At 54.8% G+C, this 26873-nt stretch overlaps 1 protein-coding gene across 1 annotated transcript in view; it reads left to right on the forward strand.

Moving 5' to 3' along the window:
• NOBOX (NOBOX oogenesis homeobox) overlaps positions 1 to 26873 on the forward strand; it is a 312543-nt gene that overhangs the window by 225022 nt on the left and 60648 nt on the right. The window contains exons 5-6 of the mRNA XM_078651248.1: positions 9580 to 9725; positions 25923 to 26172. Of these exons, the coding sequence (XP_078507374.1) occupies positions 9580 to 9725; positions 25923 to 26172 (396 nt within the window). The remainder of the gene's footprint in view (positions 1 to 9579; positions 9726 to 25922; positions 26173 to 26873) is intronic.

Below are 26873 nucleotides of genomic sequence, written 5' to 3' on the forward strand. Positions count from 1 at the left end.
GAGGTCCGCTCAGCCTAGTCAAAGAAGGCTGGGAAACTACCGTCCAAGGCGCACCACCGGATGTCTACCGGTATCTCCTGACCCTCCGAAACCATACTCGGAAGTTCCGGGCCCTTGCAGAGGCCAACCTGGAGGCCAGTCAGGAGGATATGAAACGCTGGTACGACCAGCACTCCTCCTCCATCGAGTTCGAGCCGGGCCAGCGAGTCTGGGTCATGTCCCCGGTCGAACCATGTGCCCTCCAGGACAAATGGTCGGGGCCCTTCAAGGTGATCGAGCGCAAGAGCCCCGTCACTTACCTCGTGGATATGGAGTCTCCCCGGAACCCCCTCCGGGTTCTGCACGCCAACCGGCTCAAACCTCATTTTGCCCGCACCGAACTGAGCCTGCTACTCGCTACCGACGATGGGACCGAAGACGACTCCGAGCCCTTGCCCGACCTCCTAAAGTGCACTGAGAAGGACGGCTCCGTCGAAGGGATCTCTCTCTCCCCCGACCTGACCCCCGCACAGCGCCGAGACTGTCAAGAACTGTTGGGACAATTCACAGATCTGTTCTCCCTCACCCCCGGGGTTACCCAATGGTGTGTCCACGATGTCGACACCGGGGACAGTCAGCCAGTACGACACCGGGCCTACCGGGTCCCCGACCGAGTTCGGGCCTGCATCCAGACGGAAGTCACCAAGATGCTGGCCCTGGGGGTAGTCGAACCCTCCGACAGTCCCTGGGCCAGCCCAGTGGTCCTGGTCCCCAAGGCCGCCGCGCCTGGCACGCCGCCAGAACTCCGGTTTTGCGTCGACTACCGGGGGCTGAATGCTGTTACAAGAACCGACGCACATCCCATCCCCCGGGCCGATGAACTGATCGACCGCCTGGGGGCCGCCAAGTACCTCAGTACCTTCGACCTCACCGCCGGGTATTGGCAGATCGGCCTCACCCCTGGCGCCCAGGAGCGCTTAGCCTTCTCCACGCCCGACGGCCACTTCCAGTTCAAGGTGATGCCCTTCGGCATGAAAAACGCCCCAGCCACCTTCCAGAGACTAGTAAACAAAGTACTGGCGGGGCTAGAAGAGTTCAGTGCCGCCTACCTAGACGACATTGCGGTCTACAGCCTCCACTGGGCGGAGCACCTGAAACACCTCTGGGAAGTCCTGACAGCCCTCCGCCGGGCCGGGCTAACTGTGAAGGCCAGCAAATGCCAGATAGGCCAAGGGTCCGTGACCTATCTGGGACACCAAGTGGGGAGCGGACAAGTGGCTCCCCTCCAACCCAAGATCGACGCCATCCTAGCCTGGGAACCTCCAGTCAACCAGACCGCCGTCCGAGCCTTCCTGGGGCTCACGGGGTACTATCGGCGCTTTATCAAGAACTATGGGAGCATTGTGGGGCCCCTCACGGAACTGACCTCGAAGAACCGGCCACAGAAAGTGCAGTGGACACCCTCGTGTCAGGTGGCCTTCGAGACCTTGAAAGCAGCCATGTGTACCGCCCCTGTGCTCCAGGCCCCCGACTACAGCCGAGAGTTTGTGGTCCAGACCGACGCCTCGGAACACGGCATCGGGGCAGTCCTATCGCAATTGGACTCCACGGGAACTGACCATCCTGTGGCCTTCATCAGCCGGCGGCTGCTGGCCCGAGAACAGCGATGGAGCACCATCGAGAGAGAAGCCTTCGCTGTCGTGTGGGCCCTCAAGAAACTCCGGCCCTACCTCTTCGGCACCCACTTCCGGGTGCAGACTGACCACCGACCCCTAAGGTGGCTGATGCACATGCGTGGCGAAAATCCCAAACTGCTGCGATGGTCCATCTCCCTCCAAGGCATGGATTTCACTGTGGAGCATCGCCCTGGCAGTGACCACGCCAACGCGGACGGCCTGTCCCGGTTTTTCCGCCTCGACGAAGAGAGCCCCCAGGAAGATGGGTGACTCTCCCCGCCTTCAGCTGGAGGGGACGTGTGTTGGACACGGCCTCGTGGCGTGGTCCGACCCCGTCCGCATGGAGGGCCCAGGACGACATCGGCCCTCCATTTACCTACTATCGACCCCCCTGACACGCACATTCGTGAACCATTGGCGCGAGCAGCCTCCCCGGCCACCTACAGCTCTCCCCCTCCCTGGTACCCCGGCAGAACCTGTTAGCCAACGCTGCCAGCCTGGCACCCTGACCAGGCCACCCTTTCCGGCCCGACTCCATCTTGGGACCCTCACGCCCCGAACACGTGGCCGCAGCCATCCCGGGCCCGGCCCCAGCGAAGCCCAGACATTGAGGCACCAGGATCCTCCTAGGGGGTAAAGTGGCCACTCGACCAGATCCCGGAGGAGGAGAGTCTCGATGGGCCTTCCACCGCCCCCGGACGCCTGGTATCGATCGCTCTCCCGGCTCCCTGGGCACTGGCTCCGCCCCCCTGCTGGGTGTCTGGACACCTTCATCCCGGCCCCTCTGACCCCCAGGCGCGAGGGTCCGGACATCAAAGCCCTCCAGTCCTATATCTGGGCCAGCCCCGGATCAAGACAGCAGTTGTATCTGGAGTCGAAGCCCTGCTGACCTCGTCGCGGCTGATCCTGATCCGAACTCTTGCACCTAGAACCACCTTCGAGGCCCTGCTGACGCTGTCGCGGCCTGACCAAGCTGAACCACCTTCGAGGCCCTGCGGACGCTGTCGCGGCCTGACCAAGCTGAACCACCTTCGAGGCCCTGCTGACGCTGTCGCGGCCTGACCAAGCTGAACCACCTTCGAGGCCCTGCTGACGCTGTCGCGGCCTGACCAAGCTGAACCCCCTTCGAGGCCCTGCTGACGCTGTCGCGGCCTGACCAAGCTGAACCACCTTCGAGGCCCTGCTGACGCCGTCGCGGCCTGTCCAAGCTGAACTATCTCCGAGGCCCTGCTGACGCTGTCGCTGCCTGAACCCTTGAACTATCCACGCACCAGTGGGTGCCAAGACTGTCCCGCTACCCCCTTTCCCCGAGACCACGACATTACGGATCCCTCGATCCTTGCCGCTACCCTGCCAAGAACTTGCTTTGATCACTTATATAAAGATTCGTGTGAATATCCTTCCTGTGTGGTGTCTATCTGTAAGTAGTGTGATTGCTCTGCTGGTACGATTGTAGGAGTGGAGCCTCGCCAAGGAGGCCTCCCCACGGCGCTCGGCCTATTTCCCAGAGAGAGGTGGGACTCCGGGCGGACAGTCAGACACCTTCTGTCTCCCCTGGGGTCGCCTTTCCAACAAGGCACATCTGTGCTTGTGTATACACCGGGATCAAACGCCACCTACCCATGGAGGTGCCCAAGTGTGCAGGCATAAGTGTGCATGTTCCTCTGTGTTCAATGGGATCAAACGTCCCCTCCCCATGGAGGTTCCTAAGTGTGCATGCTTCTGAGTGCACACCTGTGTACTTAGTGGCATCAAACGTCACCTGCCCATGGAGGTGCCTAGGTGTGCATGCCCTCCTGTGTCTTTGCCTTTAATGGTATCAACCTTCTGCTTGGTGTGAGGGTGATGTAATCTGTTTCGCTTGGTGATGGGTGCGTTTGAAACCTCTTTACACAACAACGGATTTCTGCTCCTGACTCTTGTCTCCTTCCAGTTCATTGTTTCCACATGGACAGAGCTGCTGTGCTCAGTTTGCTGTTGTGCGTGGCCTGCCTCACTTGTCTCCTGTCTGAGAGCGGAGCCTTGGTGTTGACTGTGATGAGGGGAGCAGGTTGGCTTTGCTTCCTTGTTTGTGTGGCCACCTCTGGTGGGTTCTTCTCCTCCTCAGGTTGGCATTGATCTGGTCCTGTGACTTGATGAGAGTTCTAGGTTACATTCATCAGTGAAAGGCGGTGGTGGTTTCTTGTCTCCAAAATTAGGATGATCTTTGCTGTCAAGCTTGGCTCTTCGTGATTCAAGTTTGGTTTATGATAAGTGCTGGTGTTAATGTCGAGTCATCACTGGAGGGCCCGATTCAGGTCTATTCGCCCTGAGACTTTCTTGTTTTATTTGGCGTCAGTAGTACGATTTTGTTATTTTGTCCTCCTCCCTGTCTGTGGTGGCACCACGCTTCATTTGTCGTGAGTTTGTGACTGTTGTGTTTGCACATTCAAATCCCTTCAGACTCACAAGCCACATGAGGATATTGGAAGCTCCTTGTATGGCTTTAGGAAGAAAGGCTCGAAGGTCGACAGGGGCCATACCACTCTTTTGGTCCTGCTCGACCTTACGGCAGCCTTCGATACCCTGTCTCCCTCCATTCTGGTCGCACGTCTTAGGGAGATTGGAGTTGGAGGCTCAGCTTTAAGCCTTTTGGCCTCTTTTCTTAATCAAAGGGAACAAAGGGTGAAGCTGGGCGATTTCCTCTCCCCCTCCAAACCTGTGCAGTGTGGGGGCCCTCAGGGATCGTCCCTGAGTCCCACACTTTTTAATATCTATGTGGCCCCACTTGCCAGGTTAGTGAGATCTTTTGGACTGTCTTATGCTGACGACACCCAAATAATGGTCGACCTCACTCAATCTGTGAGTGTCTCTGCCCTTAACTTCAGGAACTGCATGGAAGCAGTTTCCCAATGGATGATTCAGAACTCCCTGAAGTTAAACGGAGAGAAGACTGAGGTTCTGATCTTTGGGGGCAACCAGGACATCTGGTCGAGGGACTGGTGGCCTCCGTCCCTTGGGGAGTGTGCCCTTCCCTCTCAATCTGCCAGTAATCTGGGGGTCCTGATAGATACCACGCTCTCCTTCGACTGTCAGGTTAGTAGGACTGCTTCTACCTGCTGTGGTATCATCAGGATCTTGAGAAAGATCGCCCACTACCTCTCTCCTGATGCCAGGAAGCAAGTCACTGTTGCCCTCGTTTCTTTGAGACTAGATTACTGCAATGCGCTTTACTCCGGCATTAATAGGAATCTTATCCAGCGCTTGCAGATAGTGCAAAATGCTGCGGCCAAGATGGTTCTTAATCTCCCTAGACTCTCCTCAGCTTCCTTGCCCAGGAAGAACCTGCATTGGCTGCCCATCCAGTCTAGGATCTCATTTAAGATCCTTTGTCTTGCCCACGGGGTCCTGTATGGCTCAGGCTCAGAGGGTATCAGGTCCCTTCTACACTCCTATTCCCCCAGAAGAGCTCTCCGTTCCTCCAATAAAAACCTTCTATCAGTTCCTAGATTTTTAAAAGCCAGGTGGGGAGGGAGTCCCTAGGCTTTGGAACACCCTTCCCCCTGAGTTGTCAGGACAATCCTCTATTGCGCTTTTTCGTATAGCATTAAAAACGTGGCTCTTTGTAGAGGCGTATTCGTAATTATGCACTAGGAGAACTCTAAGCTGTACGATATTTTGGCGCCTTGATTCCCTTGGGCTAAGTTGCATGTTACAAGTCTCCCCTCATTCATTCATTCATACCCCTGCGTATTCATCATTCCTCAGCCCCACCCTCTTCAACACTTATATGACACCTCTGGCCAGCATCGCCAAATCCCACACACTCACCGTCATATCCTATGCTGATGACACACAACTCATCCTCTCTTAAGACACCTCCAGCACCAAGACCAACTTCTACAACTGCATGAGAGGCGTTGGCAACTGGATGAAAGACAACTGCCAGCAGCTCAGTACGGACAAGAAAGAGGCATTGATTTTTTGAAAGAATAGCTTCCCATAGGATGTATCCTGGTGGCCCTCAGAACTCAGACCTCCTCCTACCCCCATGCCAGGAGCCTAGGCATTATTCTGGACAGCAAGCTAACCATGATGTCTTGGGTCCACTCCATCTCTTCCTCCCTCTTCTTCATCCTCCGCATGCTACGTAAGATATTCAATTGGCTACTCCAAAGCTCAAAACACACCATCACCCAGGCCTCATCTCCAGCCGCCTGGACTACGGCAACGCTCTGTATGCAGGGAGTGCTCCTCTCCTCCTCCGATGACTATAGACCAATCAGAACGCCGCAGCCAGACTCGTCCTAAGTCTCCCTAGACGAACCCACATCACCCTGTACCTCACGGAACTTCACTGGTTCCCAGGACAGAAAAGATGCCAGTTCAAGCTCCTGACCCGTGCACAACTGCAGAGCCGTTTACCAGAACCACCGCCTGAACTTCCATCAGCGCACCAGACACCCCAGCTCAACATCCCTTTCTCTAACCCTCTTCCCCTGCATCTGCCGTAGAAGATGCTGAGTTTGCTCCTTCTCCGACCTAGCAGTGTAGACTATGTTAATGCCCTATATTAGGGCCTCCCAGAATACCTGTGAATAGATTGCAGGTGGTCCAGAATGCGGCCGCCAGGGCGGTCCTCCTGCTTAAACCTACAACCCAGATCTCACCTCATCTGAAAGCCTTGCACTGGCTCAGTGAGGAAAAGAATTTGCTTTAAGGCCTTGGTCCTGGCCTTTAAGGCACTGCAGGGCAATAGCGCTCATGACCACAGAAGGAGAGTCATACACTACGCCCCCTGCAGAACCTTGAGGTCATCTTCACTGCATCTGGCTGATATGCCTCGCCCGTACAGGAGGTCGCTCTTTCCAAGTGCAGAGGTCTGAATGTCCCTGAATCCCGGGCTATTCGGCTAATCAACAGGACCCGGTCAGCCCCTGGACCCTTCACGGGTGACAAGAAGCGCTCTGCATATCTACTGATCGATCGATTGATTGATTGATTCAGTGCAAGACTACCTGCACGTAGGAGAGACCCGCTACAGGACCCAGGTCTGTGGTCTGCAAGGCTGACAACCCCATTGCCTCGACCACGTCTGCGGGGGTACCACCACCCTGATAGTTCTGCCTCTAAATCTCAGTAGCACGGAGACTTCTCTTGGCCCCCACAGACTCCATCCGGAGTGCCCCCTCTCGTTATACCCTCCCACAGCTGCGGGGAAGCTGAGGAATAAGAGTTACCCAGTGTGCCAGAGGCCGGAAGTGTTCTTCCCACAGGTGAGGTGAACCCTCAATAACAGTCCACCCCTCCGTGGATCAAGGGCTTTAGACTCTGCTTTGAGATATCTGGAAGAAGCGGACTAACACATGTCTGTGCTGTGACCCATGGCATTTCCTACAGACCCCTGACAATGACCCTCTCTGGGGTGTCAGTATCTCGCATGCTTCTCTGGTGGGTTTGGCAGTGACCTTCCTTGTGGTGGAGACAACGGGTCGGCCTCGTCATATTCTAGGACAAAAAAGCCAAAGCATTGAATGAGCTGCAAGGAAACGTTTCAGTCACTTGGAAGAAGATAGCAGGGCTCTTCCCTTAGAGGTTTCAGCACCTCTCTGCTGAATATGGAGTGTGTTGATTGGCTGAAAAGCTTTCTTCAAGTTAACTGTCCAACAGAAGCATTCTTCTTCGTGTCACCAAAACCAAGACAGCCTTCTTTATATGTTCTTCACTTGGATGAAATGACCTCAACCCTGAATCCCTACGTGAATCTCATGGGCAGGTGACTTCTCTCCATCGCATTCGAACCCTCATGAGAAGCCTGAGGACCCTTCTAGTGACATCAGGAAGCCGCCCCGACAGAGACGGACAATCTTGGGAACAGAATTATAGGTAAAGGGGCGGCACACAGACAACGGGGACACAGGGACAGTGCGGTTCTGGCTCACAGACACAGAAGGACAGGAGATCTGTCAGGCAGAACACTGGGACAAGGTGCTCAAGAACAGAAGAGAGCCAGGAGAGATGAGGACCAATGGGCACAAAACACAAAGATTAGGCACCAATGTAATTGTGTTAAATAATAATAATCTGGAAAATACGCCCAGGCAAGTCATCAAGGAGTCGCGAGCACCATATAACGAACACCATGTCGATCTTACCGAGGAGTGCAAGACCTCTGATCCATATCAAGGCCGCTGGGAGTTCACGATGACGGATCACTGAGCTGACGCTGACCCGGTTAGGTAGAGAAATGCAATGATTGTAGGTCCCACCACAGGGTAAGAGCTACTCCATGGTCAACACACCCATAGGTTAGATGGAAGGGCACATGGCCTCCAACTGGAGCACCTCCTTAGGAAAATATCCTCAATGTATATATCTACATCTTTGCACCAATGCAAGCAAGAGGAAGATGACTCGACACACCTCCACGGAGGACTTCTGTTTGCAAAACCAGCAAGTCTCAAATCGGGGTCTACCCTCTGAGACCAAAAGTATAAGGAATTGGTGAGCACGGCACCTTACAAAAACTGTGTAATATAATATACCATGTATGTGTGTATGTTAGGAGTGCACAAACATGCATAATTTGCTGTAGCATAACTATGCAAAATTAGAGCAAAATTAAATTCAATTATGCGGAATTACACAAAGTGCATCTTGCACTAACAAAATGACTTGAAAGGTCCATTTGTGTGAAATGTCAACTTGAAAATTTAATTTGAATTGATTTCCAGTCACTCCCAATCAAAACTCTGGAGCTTGCTTTTGGATTTGTAGTTTTGTGCTAAAATATAACCCGAACATTACACTTTGGTATAAAATATACCTGAAATGTTTGTTGACTGCCCACATCAAAGAAACTGATGGTCACATTCAAATCACTTCTGCTCTCTTTTGATTTGTATTTTCTAGCTCAAAATATACCTGAACACTCCCCTTGGGTAAAGAAATCTACTTAAGATGCTGCTCGTCTTCAGAAATTACCCAAACGTTTGCTCTGAAATTACACAATGTGGCGTAATGGCAATGCACAAAAGTACCATCATTATGCTAGTTACGCCAGTGTAGTTATAATTTTGTGGAGGGCTAATGTATATGTTATTTCTGTAGCGTGAATCTAGCCAAAAGGAAACCGAATGCTGTACGTGGTCAAAGTCAAGCATAAAGTCAGCGAGGAACAGGAGCGAAAGCTCAGCTGTGGGCCATTAATGCACCGTGATGTGGTGCGCTGTAAAGAGGGGAGTCATCAACTCTCCTAAACTGGAGCAGCTTTGAGGCTGTCCCCGTGGAGACGGGGATGCTGTGGAGATCCTGGATGCTGAGATGGAAAAAGGCTTTCTTATTTTTGGTTTAAAATTATAAAAACTGATAAAACCCCACCAAAAGGAACATGACCCACATCAGATAAACCGATATGCTCTTACAAACCCATGTTCTGCTCTCCCAGACCGTTATCAGCTCCTCTTCGAAAGCGGAGCGGAAGGCTCATATATTTAGGGATACTTTGAAGTTAACTACCGTGGCTTCATTAAACAGGGCCAACATTGGACTAATGTTGCTTCTGTTCCCTTTTGGAGGGAGCCTCACCGGGTAGTCGTAAATGGACTGTTCCCATTGGGAGCAGGGTCAGTAGTGATTTGCATAATCTCGACCTCTGTCTAGAGTGGTACGGTGTGTGAAAAACGATGGACTGGAATGCATCTCTGAGAGCTCCCCAGTGGCTGAGATGAACTCAAGCCTGCAATCCATCACCTTGTTGTTTGTTTGTACAAAGAGGCAGATTAGAAGAATTCTCTCATATTAGTCTGTTTGGATGTTATGTGGTGCCCCTAAAACATATTGTTTTATTTACCTTTGCTTTGTTTCCTGCATGGAACTGCTGTAGCCTTATGTAAGGTCTGGATGAAGTCTGAGCCATTTGCCAGAGTCTGATCTGTCTTCACAGGGTGGAGCTGTTATCGGCACACCCAGGCGCCTTGCCTGGCCACCAGCCCGCCTTCCTGAGGATGACTTCACAACCTGGCGTCTACGGGAAGAACATGCTTAGTGAAGTCTGTGCGCCTGCCAGTGCCACACCACACCTCCAAGTTGGTGAGTAAACCCTAGACTGAGGAAATTGTGGCCGCAAGCATGGTCGGGTGGCTTCTGTATGTGTGGGGTTTCCTCTGTGTCCCTGTGCACACAAGCACCACTTGTTGTGGCAATTAAATAGCCCAGTGATGCACACCCGCTGGTGTGCTCCTATGCTCCTATATCCCCTGTATGCAGCACCCTCTAATAACAATATTAAACCTGTGCACACAGTCTCTTGCATGCTCCTGTGTACATATAGTGCTGCTCTTGCATATTCTGTACACACAAAGCTTAGTCCTTGCACATCGGGTACATACAGGTGCTCTCCTTGGGTATCTTGTGTACACAGATTCTCTCACATGCTCCATTGGTACATACAGATGTCCTCTTTGGATATCCCGTGTGCACACAGTTTCCTCCGTGGTGCATACAGATGCTGTTGTTGGGCATCTTATATACACAAGAGCTTCCAAACACTCCTTATGCATGTATGTTTGTGTACTCTATTTGTGTAGTGCAGAGCCATTTTCCTCTATTCTCCCTAACATGGACCGGTGGGATCCCGTGGTATCCTGTGCACTCTGGGTCCCTTCCTTGCTCCATGTTACAGTCCGGGGACATCCTCGTGTGTCTGATGTACTTCTGTACATGCAGAAGACTTTCCGACATCAAGCACACAGTAGCTTCCTTGAAGCTCCTAGGCATGGATGATGCACCGGCACATGAGCACCATCTTTTAAAGTAATTTGCAGAATGCATTGCGTCTCACCAGTACTCAGGAGCATGGCCCTCAGGTGATCCTAGGAGCACATGCTTCATCCACCATGTTCTGTTCTTTAGCTCTGTGGGTGTAACTCTCAGGAGCATCGCCCTCAGGTGATCCTAAGAGCACATGCTTCATCCACCATGTTCTGTTCTTTAGCTCTGATTGTGTAACTCTCAAATGCATGGCCTTCAGGTCATCCTAGGAGCTCGTTTCATCCACCATGTTCTGTTCTTTAGCTCTGTTCGTGTCCAAAGGTGCCTTAGTGGACAGGTCGCATGCTTAGCGCTCCTAAGGACTGCGCGCTCGCTAAAACCGCGGTGATTTTACAACTGCTGTTACAGCGTTTTTACTCTTGTTGTGTTATTGATTAAGAATAACTTTGTTTTTTACCTGTTAGCGGTAGCGCTACTTCCAGCCCCTCACTCGCACTTAAAAAAACTACCAAAGCACCGCTACTTTGCGGGTCCGGTTCTGGGGTGGTGAGGGAGCGCCATATTCCTACAGTTTTAGAAGCCAGACGCCGCCATATTGGTGCGGGTCGTGGCGCCTGTAGAGTGAACCTACGCACGCCTACTTAAGGCGGAACCTCACTGGGGCTCTCCCTGGCAAAGGTGCCTTAGTGGACAGGTCGCATGCTTAGCGCTCCTAAGGACTGCGCGCTCGCTAAAACCGCGGTGATTTTACAACTGCTGTTACAGCGTTTTTACTCTTGTTGTGTTATTGATTAAGAATAACTTTGTTTTTTACCTGTTAGCGGTAGCGCTACTTCCAGCCCCTCACTCGCACTTAAAAAAACTACCAAAGCACCGCTACTTTGCGGGTCCGGTTCTGGGGTGGTGAGGGAGCGCCATATTCCTACAGTTTTAGAAGCCAGACGCCGCCATATTGGTGCGGGTCGTGGCGCCTGTAGAGTGAACCTACGCACGCCTACTTAAAGCTCCACCCCATTCAACGCGCAGCGGTGACGCGCAGGGTGGCGCCTTCTCTGTGCCTGATCGTGCCAGAGTCCTGCCCGTCTGCGCCCGTCAGCGTTCCGGCTGCGGACGGGGCAGGACGGCTGGCTGGCACTTTTATCTGGTAGGTGTCCTGTCCATTTTACTCCTAATTATGTTGTGTTCCTATACTTCTGAGATGCTTTTAAACCTCCGTCCTCCGATAGACCGCTGTCACTATGTTTTCCCTGGCAATCGTGCCCTTAGGAAAGGCTGTAATAATTGTGGCTGGCGCCTACCTACATTTGAAAAGCCTATATCGACTCCCCATTCGACTCCAGTCGCCTGCCTACTTCTTAACACACGCTCCTTGGGTTGCCACGCACTGGACATTTGGAACTTGCTTTATAATTCCAATGTTTCCTGTCTTTTTGTGACCGAAACCTGGCTACATGACTCCTCGGCCCCGGACTTAGCTCATGCCGTCCCGCCAAACTATTCAGTTTTTAGGAAGGATAGATCAACTGGGCGTGGGGGTGGTGTGGCGATTATAGTAAACAAGAGGCTGCGCTGCACCACCTTTCCGATTGACAACATTCAGGAGACCGAGGCCCTTGGCTTCACACTCCATCTATCCCCCTCCCAGGCATATACAGGCATTCTGTTATATAGAGCCCCCGGCGCCCTAGGTCCTTTCTTGGACGAACTACAGGTAGCACTTTCAGTCCCTTGTCTCAAATCGAAGCATTGCTTACTCCTAGGCAACTTAAATATACACATGGATGAGCCTACTAATCCTGACACTTTGAAACTCACGGAGATAACCACTGCACTAGGGCTACTACCGTTCATTTATGAGCCTACGCACAATAAGGGCCACATTCTGGACCAAGTCTATTCCACCACTACTATTGATGCTCAAACTCCTCAGCCGGTACTATGGTCGGATCATTATTTAATTACTTTTTTCCTCCCATGTACCCCTTCCTCTAGAATGAAACCCACCGTCTCTTTCAAGCGACCGTCTAGACCCTTCCATCTTCTCTCAAATGAGTTGTTACTACAGGCGATGGAAGGCACACCTTGCATTTTATCAGGCAACGTGGAAGACGACCTTGCCTTCTTTGCTGAGTGGCTCACGGCAAGACTAGCGTTTCTCGTTCCTGAGAAAATAATTAAAAATGGGAACAAACGGCCTTCTGCCCCTTGGTTTACCCCGCAGCTCAGGGAAACCCGCCAAAACTGTAAGAGAGCTGAAAGAGCTTGGAGGAAGGAGTATAATCCTCTTGAGAAAATAACATTGAAAAATCTGACTAAATCCTACCACAAGTTGTTGTGGAAAGCAAAAAAATCCTATCTGGAACGGCGCATTGATGATTCAGGTAATTCCTGCAAGGAAATCTTTAAGATTGTCAAGGATTTTACGTCTCCTTCCTCGGGCTCTCTTGCTCAATCACACTCAGAACCCTGGCTGATTGAATTGGCGCATTATTTTGTAGATAAGATAACATCTATCCAAGCCTCTCTTGCTGCGTACTCTGAACATACTCAGGCTGAACCACCAGAGGCCCTTTCCGCCTTACAATCTGTTCCAGCTCCTACTCTCTGGGAATTCCCTTTGCTGAGTCTGGCCTCCTCCTTAGACCATCTTACAGGACTGAAATCAGGCTCCCCACTCGATCCCTGTCCTGTGTCATGCCTCAATAAAATAGCCCCAGTTCTAAATGTCCTCATCAATTCCATCCTCAACTCCTCATTGTCTTCTGGTGTAGTCCCGCGGGCTTGGAAGTGTGCTCTCATTCTTCCACTTCTCAAAAAACCAGCCCTTGATCCCATCGTACATGCCAACTATAGGCCAATCTCGCTTCTTCCTGCTCTAGCGAAGGTGGCCGAAAGACATGTGCACAGATCAATCTCAAATATTATCGAAGAGAATCATCTGTTGCACAACACTCAATCCGGTTTTCGTGCTAACCATAGCACGGAGACCGCGCTACTTGAAGTCACCGTCGCTATTAGAGAAGTGTTGGATGCGGGAGGAAAGGCCATGTTGGTTATGTTGGACTTGTCGGCGGCGTTCGACACCGTTCCCCATGATACCCTCCTAACACGACTCTGGGAGTGTGGTCTTCGGGGGACGGTGTGGAACTGGCTGAAATCTTTCCTAGCCGGCCGTCGACAAACGATCTGGGCGCCCCCTCACTCCGCCGCTATGGCACCTCTGGAAGTAGGGGTCCGTCAGGGGTCTATTCTTAGCCCCCTGCTTTTTAACATCTTTTTGGCCCCCCTTGCAGAGGTGGCGGAGTCTTACGGTGCCCAGATCGTGTCCTATGCTGACGACACCCAGCTCCTGTTTACTTGTAACAGGAACGAGGTGTTCGACGGGGCTCGCATCAGAGGATGTTTAGAGGCAGTCTTTGGCTGGTTCCGGGGACGCGGCTTGAAATGCAACTCCGATAAATCGGAGTTGCTTTTCTTTGGCTGTGCCACCGAACCAAATTGGAAAAGCTGGTGGCCATCGGACTTGTTTCCACCTGCAAATGCAAGTGTCAAAGCCAAAAATCTTGGAATCATTGTAGACAATGACTTAACTTTTGGGCCTCAAATATCTTGCCTTACTGGGAAATGTTTCGGCATCCTCCGGATGCTTAGAAAATTTCTTCCCTTGATTTCAATCAATCATCGCAGGGTCATTGTCCAAGCACTAGTAGGGTCCAGACTGGACTATGCAAATGCCCTCTACTTGGGTCTCCCTAAATACCTTGAAAGGAGACTTCAGGTAGTCCAGAATTCGGCTGCTCGGGCCATCTATGGGCTTCCCAGACGTGCCAGTGCTTCTAACCTGTTAAAAGAACTACATTGGCTCCCAATAGCTAAGAGAGTCCTTTTTAAAAGCCTGACGTTGACCTACAAAGCCCTCCACGATACTGGCCCTTCCTATATTAGGAAACGTCTTGTCTCTTACAAACCCAACAGAGCCCTACGGTCCGCCTTCTTGTTTAAAATGGTAGTCCCGACCATTAAACGTGCTAGACAGGGCGGTCGTTCCTTCCATCACTTGGCTCCTCGTGCCTGGAATGAGCTCCCCCTTTCCCTTAGACAGATTCCCAGTCTTATGTCCTTTAGAAAGGCTTTAAAAACCTGGCTCTTTACTAGATAGGCCCCTTGCCTCTCCTTTTGGTCTCTTAGTTATGTTGCATCCTCGAAGGACCTCTTCGCCAAAGCGCCGGGACACTCCTTCTGGAGTAGCTGCCGCGCTATAGAAGAATCGGTTAATGTTAGACGGGGACCTGGAGGGTCGGCCGAGCACAGTGATCGCACAGACAGGTAACTTCCCCCCCACAGATGGACACCACACAAAGATCAGGGTAACACCTTTTATAGGCACTTCTGGTAGTAGAGTGGTACGATACAAGGCGATCAGGACACGATGATCCTCTCAATTCTAGTCTCTAGTAAGGGAAGGGGGTAGCGGGACAGTCTTGGTACCCACGGGTACTGGGGTGTAACGGTGATAGCTCACAATCCTCGAGCTCGGTGTTCGGAAGGGTCAGACCGCGGCAGCGCTGGCAGGTCCCGAAGAGGTCGTAGGTGGCAACGGGCCGCGGCAGCGCCAGCAGGTCTCAACGAGGATGAAGGTTACAACGGGCCGCGGCAGCGCCAGCAGGTCCCACGAGAATGCAGGTTGCAACGGGCCGCGGCAGCGCCAGCAGGTCCCACGAGGAGGAAGGTTACCATGGGCCGCGGCAGCGCCAGCAGGTCCCACGAGGATGAAGGTTGCAGAGGGCCGCGGCAGCGCCAGCAGGTCCCACGAGGATGAAGGTTGCAGAGGGCCGCGGCAGCGCCAGCAGGCAGGACAATAGTTCACAAGGCAGGGCTGTGGCAGCGCCAGCAGTCCGTCAAGGATGAGTTCGTCGCGGTGTCTCTCGACTCCAGGATACAACTGCCTTCCTGTCCTGGGGCGGCCTCAGTTATAGGTCTGGCGCCCTTTGATGTCCGGACCCTCGCTCTTGGAGGTCGGGAGGTCTGGGATGAGGGAGTCCAGACACCCAGCAGGGGGGTGGAGCCAGCGCCCGAGGAGGCTGGGGGTGCTCGGCACCTGGCGGGGGAGAGCCATCGACACTTCTTACTCCCATTGACCTGCCAAGTGGTCCGTTCACCTCCTGGGTGGAGGGTGGTGCCGGGATGTCGGGGCCTGGCCAGGCCCAGGGTTGGGGTCGGGCTGAGGCCGCGCGGCCGCGTGGTGCCGTGTCCAAGATGGCGGCTGGGCCGGGCAATGGTGCTGACGGTGGCCCGGGCCCTGTCCTGCGGGGAGGGAGCGAGCCCTTCATGTGGCCTGTCCAACATGCGTCCCCCCCAGCTGAAGGCGGGGAGAGTCACCCATCTTCTTGGGGACTTTCCTCGTCGAGGCGGAAAAAGCGGGACAGGCCATCCGCGTTGGCGTGGTCTTGGCCAGGGCGATGCTCCACAGTGAAGTCCATCCCCTGCAGGGAGATGGACCATCGCAATAGTTTGGGGTTCTCCCCCCGCATCTGCATGAGCCATTGCAGGGGCCGATGATCTGTCTGTACCCGAAAAAGGGTTCCGAAGAGGTACGGCCGGAGCTTCTTGAGGGCCCATACCACTGCGAAGGCCTCTCGCTCAATGGTGCTCCAGCGCTGTTCTCGGGGCAGTAGGCGTCTGCTGATGAAGGCCACGGGTTGGTCCACTCCTTCGGGATTCAGTTGGGAGAGGACGGCCCCAATACCATGGTCGGAGGCATCGGTCTGCACGATGAACTCGCGGCTGTAGTCGGGGGCCTGGAGCACCGGAGCGGTGCACATGGCGGCCTTCAGCGTCTCGAAGGCCGCGTGACAGTCGGGAGTCCAGTTGACTCGTTTTGGGTTGTTCTTAGACGTGAGTTCCGTGAGGGGCCCCACAATGCTGCCATAGTCCCTCACAAACCGCCGGTAGTATCCGGTGAGCCCCAGGAAGGCTCGGACCTCTGTTTGTGTTTCGGGGGGTTGCCAAGACTGGATGGCAGCTACCTTGAGTTGGAGGGGGGCCACCAGACCGCTCCCCACTTGGTGTCCGAGGTAGGTCACGGACCCCTGGCCGATTTGGCACTTGCTGGCCTTTATGGTGAGGCCGGCCTGTTGGAGGGCCTGCAGGACCGCTCGGAGGTGGTGGAGGTGGTCTGCCCAGTGGCGGCTGTATACCGCGATGTCGTCCAGGTAGGCGGCGCTGAATTCTTCGAGGCCCGCCAATACCTGGTTCACCAGTCTTTGAAAGGTGGCTGGAGCGTTCTTCATGCCGAAGGGCATCACTCTGAAATGGTAGTGCCCGTCCGGGGTGGAGAAAGCGGAACGTTCTTGGGCCCTGGGGGTGAGGCCGATCTGCCAGTAGCCCGCTGTCAGGTCAAAGATGCTTAGGTAGCGGGCTGCCCCCATGCGGTCGACTAGTTCATCTGCTCGGGGGATAGGGTGAGCGTCGGTTCGGGTGACCGCGTTCAGCCCCCGATAGTCGATGCAGAAGCGGAGCTCCGGCGTGGTGCCCGGTGCCGCGGCCTTGGGGACCAGGACGACCGGGCTGGCCCAGGGACTGTCCGAAGGCTCGATGACCCCGAGGGCGAGCATCTTGGAGACTTCTTCTTGGATGCATGTACGTACCCGATCCGGTACTCGGTACGCCCGGTGTCGGACAGGAGGACTGTCCCCCGTGTCCACGTCGTGCAGGCACCAGGAGGTGACTCCGGGTGCGAGGGAGAACAGGTTTGCGAACGGCAGCAGGAGGGCCCGGCAATCTTGATGCTGCTCTGGGGTCAGGGCCTCGGAGAGTCGGACCCCGTCCACCGAGCCATCTCTTTCCCGAGTCCTCAGTAGGTCAGGGAGGGGCTCGGAGTCTCCTTCTGTGCCACTGTCGGTCGCCATCAGCAGGCTGAGCTCTGAGCGCATGAAGTGGGGTTTGAGCCTGTTGGCGTGGAGGACCCGGAGGGGGTTCCGGGGGGACTCCAGGTCGATGAGATAGGTGACGGGACTCCTGCGCTCGATCACCTTGAAGGGCCCCGTCCATTTGTCTTGCAAGGCACACGGTTCGATGGGGGACATCACCCATACCTGCTGACCCGGTTCAAACTCGATGGAGGAGGCATGTTGGTCGTACCACTTCTTCATGTCCTCTTGACTGGCCTCCAGATTGGCTTTAGCGATCTCCCTGAATTTCCGGGTCTGATTTCGGAGGGTCAGGAGGTATTTGTAGACGTCCGGAGGGGTCTTTAGGGGGGCCATTTCCCATTCCTCCTTCACTAGGCTGAGAGGCCCGCGAACGGGGTGTCCGTACAGGAGTTCGAAGGGGCTGAAGCCGAGGGACTTCTGGGGGACTTCTCGGTAGGCGAAGAGGAGGCACGGTAGTAGCACGTCCCACTGGCGGCGTAGGGGTTCTTCCAGCCCCATGATCATCCCCTTGAGGGTGCGGTTGAACCGCTCGACCAGTCCGTTCCCCTGGGGGTGATAGGGGGTGGTGAAGCGGTAAGTGACTCCGCACTGCTGCCAGAGGGATTTCATATACCTTGAAATAAAGTTCGTACCCCTGTCGCTGACGACTTCCCGGGGGAAGCCCACTCGAGAGAAGATCCCCATCAAGGCTCGACCCACTACTGGGGCTGTTATAGTACGAAGGGGGACCGCCTCAGGATAGCGGGTGGCGTGGTCCACCAGGACCAGGATGAAGCGATGCCCCTGTGCTGTTCGGGGGTCCAGGGGCCCCACAATGTCTATTCCCACCCTTTCGAACGGGGTGGTCACCACGGGGAATGGTTGTAGGGGTGCCTTGAGTTTGCGGCCGCTCTTCCCGCTGGCCTGGCAGGTCGGGCAGGACCGGCAATGGTTGGAGACGTCATTTCTCATTTTGGGCCAAAAAAAGTGAGTCACCAGGCGGTGGTAGGTCTTGTCTTGGCCCAGGTGCCCGGCCAGGGGGACATCATGGGCTAGGTTCAACAGGAAGTCTCTGAAGTGAAGGGGCACCACCAGCACTCGTCCGGCCCCCAGTTCTGCGATTTTCTGCTCGCTGTACAAGAGATCATTGTCCCAATAAACCCAGTGGGCCCCGGTGGTGTCTCCTTGGCTCTGGGCGAGCGCTTGCTGTCGCAATCCCTCGAGGGAGGGGCAGGTCTTTTGCTCCTGCCGGAATTGTTCCTGGGTGGGCCCCCCTTCTTGACGCCACTGAGCCAGGTCGGGAAGCTCGGGGGGCTGTGTGGACCCCTCTGTGGTGGGGTCCGGGTGGTCGGTCTGGAGGAAGTCTTCTTCTGGAGTGATCGAGGGCGGAGGTGCTGCCCATTCTGGTTCTTCTGGTGTGGTAAATAAATAAATAATACCTCTCTTTTTGACTAGACATATATCATAACAGATAGCTCAATAAATAAGAGTCAAGATTCGAGGTAGTAGGAGTTTTGCAGGTTTAATACAGCATAAGGACAGGAACAGGACAACCTGCATAGGAATAGGATGACAGGGCCCAGCAGCTGCTGGGGCTGGATCTGGGATGAGCGCGCTGACTTTTAATAACAATACATGAGCATATATACATAACGCAAACACATAGCATTACATTGCAGTGGGCGTAGCAGTGGGTGGAACAGAAGGTGTGACGCGTAGCAGTCGCGAAAGATAAGGGCGAAAATAGGTGTAACTGGGCGTATACATAGACATGTGATGCAAACGTAACAGGATATGTCATGAATGGGGCGGAAACATTGGAGGGGGCTACCTAAGGAGCCGGGACCTCTAACCTGATGGTGCGCGCAAACTAGCAATGACGTATCACTTAGGAGAAGCTGGGGGCTATGAACTCTGTGCTAGGAGCAGAGACTGAAGTCTGGAAAGTCGGAGCGACATGTACCTAAACCCTATCTAGTATCTGATGTTTAGGGAACATGTTGATAGGAACTAGAAGTTAGGAGGGGAGAGGCTAACGGACTCTAAGACTGGACCATGCATTATTCTACATGTAGTGCGTGATGAGGAATATGAAATGACCATTAAATGCAGTATTTCTCTAACGTGGAGACATGAAGGCTAGACAATGACGGAAACTATTGATGCAGTTCAGTAGCTTAGGAATGCAGAGAAGGAGGACTGAACTGATAACTGGAATCATAACATATTCTTGGCAGACTCAGAGGCAGAGCCAGGCTGCACCGGGCACTGTGAGGCAGGAAGTAAGTGAAGGGTCGAGGATACAGGTGGGGGCTGCATCGCTCCTCAGCGAGGCTCAGGAGACAGGAGCTGAATCTGGTGTCCGGGCCCTTTTGAGGCCTAGAAACGGGGACTTTATAATGGAATAACGTGCACACTGAGAAACGTGGCAACGTAGCTTTACATAGGCCTGATATTCGTAGTATTCACGAGGACTGGAAACTAGCATACTAGAGGGGGACACAACTGTAATTGCGTCATTAATCGGACATGGGGAATGCATATGCATATTTAATCATGCACACATAACATATGATGGATGACACGTAGGGACACAGAACATGGCAAAATTTACTTTTCCACACTGGTCTAGGGATGGTGCGGGTGGCCATGGACCGGGTGGTTACGCACGCCCAGTCCGGGAGACCCAACATCCCCAGATGCTCTTTTCTTTCCACAGCGGCCCACGGGGAGCTCTCGAGATCGTTCCCCAGGAGGCAGTCCACGGGGGCATCGTCGCGGACAGTTACTTTCAGCATGCCGGACACTCCTCCCCATTCGAAGGGGACGCAGGCCATCCGACACAGGCTCTCCGAGTTATCTGCCGATCGGACGGGGCAAAGTACGTTTGGTAGGATTTGTTCTGGGGTCACCAGGTGACAACGGACGGCCGTCACACTGGCCCCGGTGTCACGCAGGGCCTCGGCCTTGCGCCCATTGATGCTCACCCATTGGCTGTACTTCCGAGTGTTGGCGGGCAGGGGAGTCCGCGGGACCATGTCTCTTCCTCCCAGGCATGCCAGGGTCATGGCGGCGGGTTCCCACTCGAACTGCTCCGACTCATAGGTCTCCGTGTCTTCGGAGACTTGTTCTTCTCCCAGGGCGGCGGCCGCCATCTGGCGGGGCCCGGGGACCTGGTTCTTCGGGCAGGTCGGGTCACTGGCATAGTGGCCGACTCGCTGGCATCGATGACACGTCACGTTAGCTCGGAACCCCGGGCGCATCGGGGGGTTTCCCCGGCCGGCTGGGGCCGGGGTGGCGTTAGTGGTCGCGGCCGGGACGGCGTCTCGGCCCCGGCCCGGGCCTCCTCCTCCTCCTCGGGGACGATGGTGACCTTGGTTGGTTCTGTTCTGCTCACTCGGCCCACTCCGGGCCACTCGGGTGCTCTCCCACCGGTCAGCCTCGGTGGCGAGCTGCCGGGGTTCAGTCAATTTACTGTCGAGGAGGTGCTGCCTGAGCTCGACGAAGCAGTTGTTGGAGAGGTGCTCCCACACAATGAGATTGAAGAGTTGTTCGTAAGTGGTTACGTTGTTACCCTTGATCCACCCCTCGAAGGCTCGGCTGAAATAGTTCACGTATTCCAACCACGTCGTACCTGGGATCCGGGTGCAGTTGCGGAACCTCTGGCAGTACATTTCGGGTGTATGCCCATATCGACTGAGGAGGGCGGCCTTCATGTGGTCATAGGACGTCATTTGATGGTCCGGAAGCTGCAGCAGGGCATCACGACCCTCGTTGACGAATCTCCCCCATAGACCGGCTCCCCAGTCACTTCGAGCGACCCGGTGGGCGGTCATGGCAATCTCATAGGCCTTGAACCACTGCTGTATGTCGTCGTTCCGGTGATATTCTCGGACCACATCCTTGGGGATGTGGACCTTCTGCTCGGTAGGACCCGGGGAGTGCGGTTGCTCGGGCACCCCTAGGTTTTTGTTCAGTTTGCGTATTTCTATCTCCGCTAGTTTGCACTCGTGCTCGTATGCCAGTCTTTTTTCTTCGAGGTCTCTCTGTCTCTGTTTTTCCTCTCGCTCTTCTCTGAGCCGTAAGTGTTCTAAGTTTATTTTTTGTTCCGCCAGTTTCAATTCTCCGTCTAATCTGAGTCGTGCCAAGTCTAACTCGTGTAATCTATTCTTTTCCCGCTCTTGGATCTCTTCACGGGAAGGGCCTGTTCTCCGTTCTTCCGTCCGGGTGGTGTTGACTTCCGGGGCTGCGGGGTCCCGGGGGGTTGAGGTATTTGTCTCTGTCCAGGCCTCTAGGGCGTTTTTGAAGTCTTCTTTTGTGCTTAGCCCGGTGGTAGCAATGCCTAAGTCCATGCAAAATTGTTTGAGCTCTCGGTGGTTGTATTCTTCCAGCTTTTCCATCTGGAACTTCTCCGCCGATCCGCTCTCTTTGGTCGTCATTGTGGTTTTAGTCGTAGGGTGAGTTACTGTCTGTACGGTACGCGTTGGTTCGGATCGCGCCGCTAGCCACCAATGTTAGACGGGGACCTGGAGGGTCGGCCGAGCACAGTGATCGCACAGACAGGTAACTTCCCCCCCACAGATGGACACCACACAAAGATCAGGGTAACACCTTTTATAGGCACTTCTGGTAGTAGAGTGGTACGATACAAGGCGATCAGGACACGATGATCCTCTCAATTCTAGTCTCTAGTAAGGGAAGGGGGTAGCGGGACAGTCTTGGTACCCACGGGTACTGGGGTGTAACGGTGATAGCTCACAATCCTCGAGCTCGGTGTTCGGATGGGTCAGACCGCGGCAGCGCCGGCAGGTCCCGAAGAGGTCGTAGGTGGCAACGGGCCGCGGCAGCGCCAGCAGGTCCCAACGAGAATGCAGGTTGCAACGGGCCGCGGCAGCGCCAGCAGGTCCCACGAGGAGGAAGGTTACAACGGGCCGCGGCAGCGCCAGCAGGTCCCACGAGGATGAAGGTTGCAGAGGGCCGCGGCAGCGCCAGCAGGTCCCACGAGGATGAAGGTTGCAGAGGGCCGCGGCAGCGCCAGCAGGCAGGACAATAGTTCACAAGGCAGGGCTGTGGCAGCGCCAGCAGTCCGTCAAGGATGAGTTCGTCGCGGTGTCTCTCGACTCCAGGATACAACTGCCTTCCTGTCCTGGGGCGGCCTCAGTTATAGGTCTGGCGCCCTTTGATGTCCGGACCCTCGCTCTTGGAGGTCGGGAGGTCTGGGATGAGGGAGTCCAGACACCCAGCAGGGGGGTGGAGCCAGCGCCCGAGGAGGCTGGGGGTGCTCGGCACCTGGCGGGGGAGAGCCATCGACACTTCTTACTCCCATTGACCTGCCAAGTGGTCCGTTCACCTCCTGGGTGGAGGGTGGTGCCGGGATGTCGGGGCCTGGCCAGGCCCAGGGTTGGGGTCGGGCTGAGGCCGCGCGGCCGCGTGGTGCCGTGTCCAAGATGGCGGCTGGGGCCGGGGTGGCGTTAGTGGGCGCGGCCGGGACGGCGTCTCGGCCCCGGCCCGGGCCTCCTCCTCCTCCTCGGGGACGATGAGGACCTTGGTTGGTTCTGTTCTGCTCATTCGGCCCACTCCGGGCCACTCGGGTGCTCTCCCACCGGTCAGCCTCGGTGGCGAGCTGCCGGGGTTCAGTCAATTTACTGTCGAGGAGGTGCTGCCTGAGCTCGACGAAGCAGTTGTTGGAGAGGTGCTCCCACACAATGAGATTGAAGAGTTGTTCGTAAGTGGTTACGTTGTTACCCTTGATCCACCCCTCGAAGGCTCGGCTGAAATAGTTCACGTATTCCAACCACGTCGTACCTGGGATCCGGGTGCAGTTGCGGAACCTCTGGCGGTACATTTCGGGTGTAAGCCCATATCGACTGAGGAGGGCGGCCTTCATGTGGTCATAGGACGTCATTTGATGGTCCGGAAGCTGCAGCAGGGCATCACGACCCTCGTTGACGAATCTCCCCCATAGACCGGCTCCCCAGTCACTTCGAGCGACCCGGTGGGCGGTCATGGCAATCTCATAGGCCTTGAACCACTGCTGTATGTCGTCGTTCCGGTGATATTCTCGGACCACATCCTTGGGGATGTGGACCTTCTGCTCGGTAGGACCCGGGGAGTGCGGTTGCTCGGGCACCCCTAGGTTTTTGTTCAGTTTGCGTATTTCTATCTCCGCTAGTTTGCACTCGTGCTCGTATGCCAGTCTTTTTTCTACGAGGTCTCTCTGTCTCTGTTTTTCCTCTCGCTCTTCTCTGAGCCGTAAGTGTTCTAAGTTTATTTTTTGTTCCGCCAGTTTCAATTCTCCGTCTAATCTGAGTCGTGCCAAGTCTAACTCGTGTAATCTATTCTTTTCCCGCTTTTGGATCTCTTCACGGGAAGGGCCTGTTCTCCGTTCTTCCGTCCGGGTGGTGTTGACTTCCGGGGCTGCGGGGTCCCGGGGGGTTGCGGTATTTGTCTCTGTCCAGGCCTCTAGGGCGTTTTTGAAGTCTTCTTTTGTGCTTAGCCCGGTGGTAGCAATGCCTAAGTCCATGCAAAATTGTTTGAGCTCTCGGTGGTTGTATTCTTCCAGCTTTTCCATCTGGAACTTCTCCGCCGATCCGCTCTCTTTGGTCGTCATTGTGGTTTTAGTCGTAGGGTGAGTTACTGTCTGTACGGTACGCGTTGGTTCGGATCGCGCCGCTAGCCACCAATGTTAGACGGGGACCTGGAGGGTCGGCCGAGCACAGTGATCGCACAGACAGGTAACTTCCCCCCCACAGATGGACACCACACAAAGATCAGGGTAACACCTTTTATAGGCACTTCTGGTAGTAGAGTGGTATGATACAAGGCGATCAGGACACGATGATCCTCTCAATTCTAGTCTCTAGTAAGGGAAGGGGGTAGCGGGACAGTCTTGGTACCCACGGGTACTGGGGTGTAACGGTGATAGCTCACAATCCTCGAGCTCGGTGTTCGGATGGGTCAGACCGCGGCAGCGCCGGCAGGTCCCGAAGAGGTCGTAGGTGGCAACGGGCCGCGGCAGCGCCAGCAGGTCCCAACGAGGATGAAGGTTACAACGGGCCGCGGCAGCGCCAGCAGGTCCCACGAGAATGCAGGTTGCAACGGGCCGCGGCAGCGCCAGCAGGTCCCACGAGGAGGAAGGTTACAACGGGCCGCGGCAGCGCCAGCAGGTCCCACGAGGATGAAGGTTGCAGAGGGCCGCGGCAGCGCCAGCAGGTCCCACGAGGATGAAGGTTGCAGAGGGCCGCGGCAGCGCCAGCAGGCAGGACAATAGTTCACAAGGCAGGGCTGTGGCAGCGCCAGCAGTCCGTCAAGGATGAGTTCGTCGCGGTGTCTCTCGACTCCAGGATACAACTGCCTTCCTGTCCTGGGGCGGCCTCAGTTATAGGTCTGGCGCCCTTTGATGTCCGGACCCTCGCTCTTGGAGGTCGGGAGGTCTGGGATGAGGGAGTCCAGACACCCAGCAGGGGGGTGGAGCCAGCGCCCGAGGAGGCTGGGGGTGCTCGGCACCTGGCGGGGGAGAGCCATCGACACTTCTTACTCCCATTGACCTGCCAAGTGGTCCGTTCACCTCCTGGGTGGAGGGTGGTGCCGGGATGTCGGGGCCTGGCCAGGCCCAGGGTTGGGGTCGGGCTGAGGCCGCGCGGCCGCGTGGTGCCGTGTCCAAGATGGCGGCTGGGCCGGGCAATGGTGCTGACGGTGGCCCGGGCCCTGTCCTGCGGGGAGGGAGCGAGCCCTTCATGTGGCCTGTCCAACAGTTAACATAACATAACATAACTCAGGAGCATGGCCCTCAGTTGATCCTAGGAGCGCATGTTTCATCCACCATATTCTGTTCTCTAGCTCTGCTTGTGTAACTCTCAGGAGCATCGCCCTCAGGTGATCCTAGGAGCTCGTTTCATCCACCTTGTTCTGTTCTCTAGCTCTGCTTGTGTAACTCTCAGGAGCATGGCCCTCAGGTGATCATAGGAGCTCGTTTCATCCACCATGTTCTGTTCTTTAGCTCTGTTTGTGTATCTCAGGAGCATGGCCTTCAGGTGATCCTAGGAGCGCATGTTTCATTCGCCAGGTTCTGTTCTATAGCTCTGCTTGGTTAACTCTCACAAGCATGGCCCTCAGGTGATCCTAGGAGTGCATGTTTCATCCACCATGTTCTATTTTCTAGCTCTGATTGTGTAAATCTCAGGAGCATGGCCCTCAGGTGATCCTAGGAGCGCATGTTTCATCCACCATGTTCTGTTCTTTAGCTCTGTTGGTGTAACTCTCAGGAGCATGGTGCTCAGGTGATCCTAGGAGCACATGCTTCATCCACCATGTTCTGTTCTTTAGCTCTGTTGGTGTAACTCTCAGGAGCATGGCCCTCCGGTGATCATAGGAGCTTGTTTCATCCACCATGTTCTGTTCTTTAGCTCTGTTTGGTGTAACTCTCAGGAGCATGGTGCTCAGGTGATCCTAGGAGCACATGCTTCATCCACCATGTTCTGTTCTTTAGCTCTGTTGGTGTAACTCTCAGGAGCATGGCCCTCAGGTGATCCTAGGAGCGCATGTTTCATTCGCCAGGTTCTGTTCTCTAGCTCTGATTGTGTAACTCTCTTCTCTCTTACCTTAGGAGCTTCACTGGCTGGCCCCTTGACAGCTGCTGAGGTGGAGCAGACGCCAAAACGTGGTCGAATGGGCAACATGCCAAATTTCCAGAGCCCACCACCTCTCCGCCGAGCAAGCTTACCACTCTCCATGGCCTTCAGTTCTACCAATCACATCATCCCACTCATGCTGGACACACCGGAGAGCACTTGCACGCCACCTGCCCAGGATGGGCCTGCCAATGAGGTCTTCTCCTACAGCATCCCAGGATCAGGGTAGGACCACGCACTGTGAGGGGCAAGGAGGCAAGCTGAGTGAGTGTGACACGTCTTGAGTACAGGAGTCAGAGTGTGAGGGAGTGGATCGAAGAAAGCCAGAGTCTGAAAAACTTGAGTTAATTGGTAGGAACGTAAGGAACTCAGTGCAAAGTGTGAGGGAAGCCCTGGATCAGAGGGAGGCAAAGTGAGGGGGGCCAGGGATGTGAATGCAAGTGAAGGAACTTGAGAGGATGTAAGTGTGAGGGTGTGGAGGAGAGGGTGTCACAGTGTGAGGTTGTGGAGGAGAGGAATGCACAGTCTTAGGGTCTGGAGGAGAGGAAAGCATAATGTGAGGGTCCGTAGGGGAGCAGCACAGCGTGAGGGTCTGGAGAAGGGTAACGCACAGGGTGAGGGTCTAGAAGAGAGGATGTTCCTGTGTGAGGGACTCGAGGAGCTCAAGAGATTGTATGTGGGGTGAATGGAAGAATGTGTGTGAAAGTCTTTCAATGGCTAGGTGAACGTCCTTACCTTCTCCGTCTTTCTGGTTGATGGGTTGAATACACAACTCTCCCCAGCTGTCACGCCGCCACCCCTTGTGAACATGGGAAACGTACTTTAGGACAAAGCTGGAACCACGCAGTGCCTTCACAGCTCCGGCACCGGGACGAATGCATCTTTAGCAGCAGTCGTTCTGCAGCGGGGGCGCAATGGTGGAGTGG

The sequence above is a fragment of the Lissotriton helveticus genome, chromosome 7 (genome assembly GCF_964261635.1).
Source record: "Lissotriton helveticus chromosome 7, aLisHel1.1, whole genome shotgun sequence".
In the NCBI taxonomy this organism is placed as follows: Eukaryota; Metazoa; Chordata; class Amphibia; order Caudata; family Salamandridae; genus Lissotriton; species Lissotriton helveticus.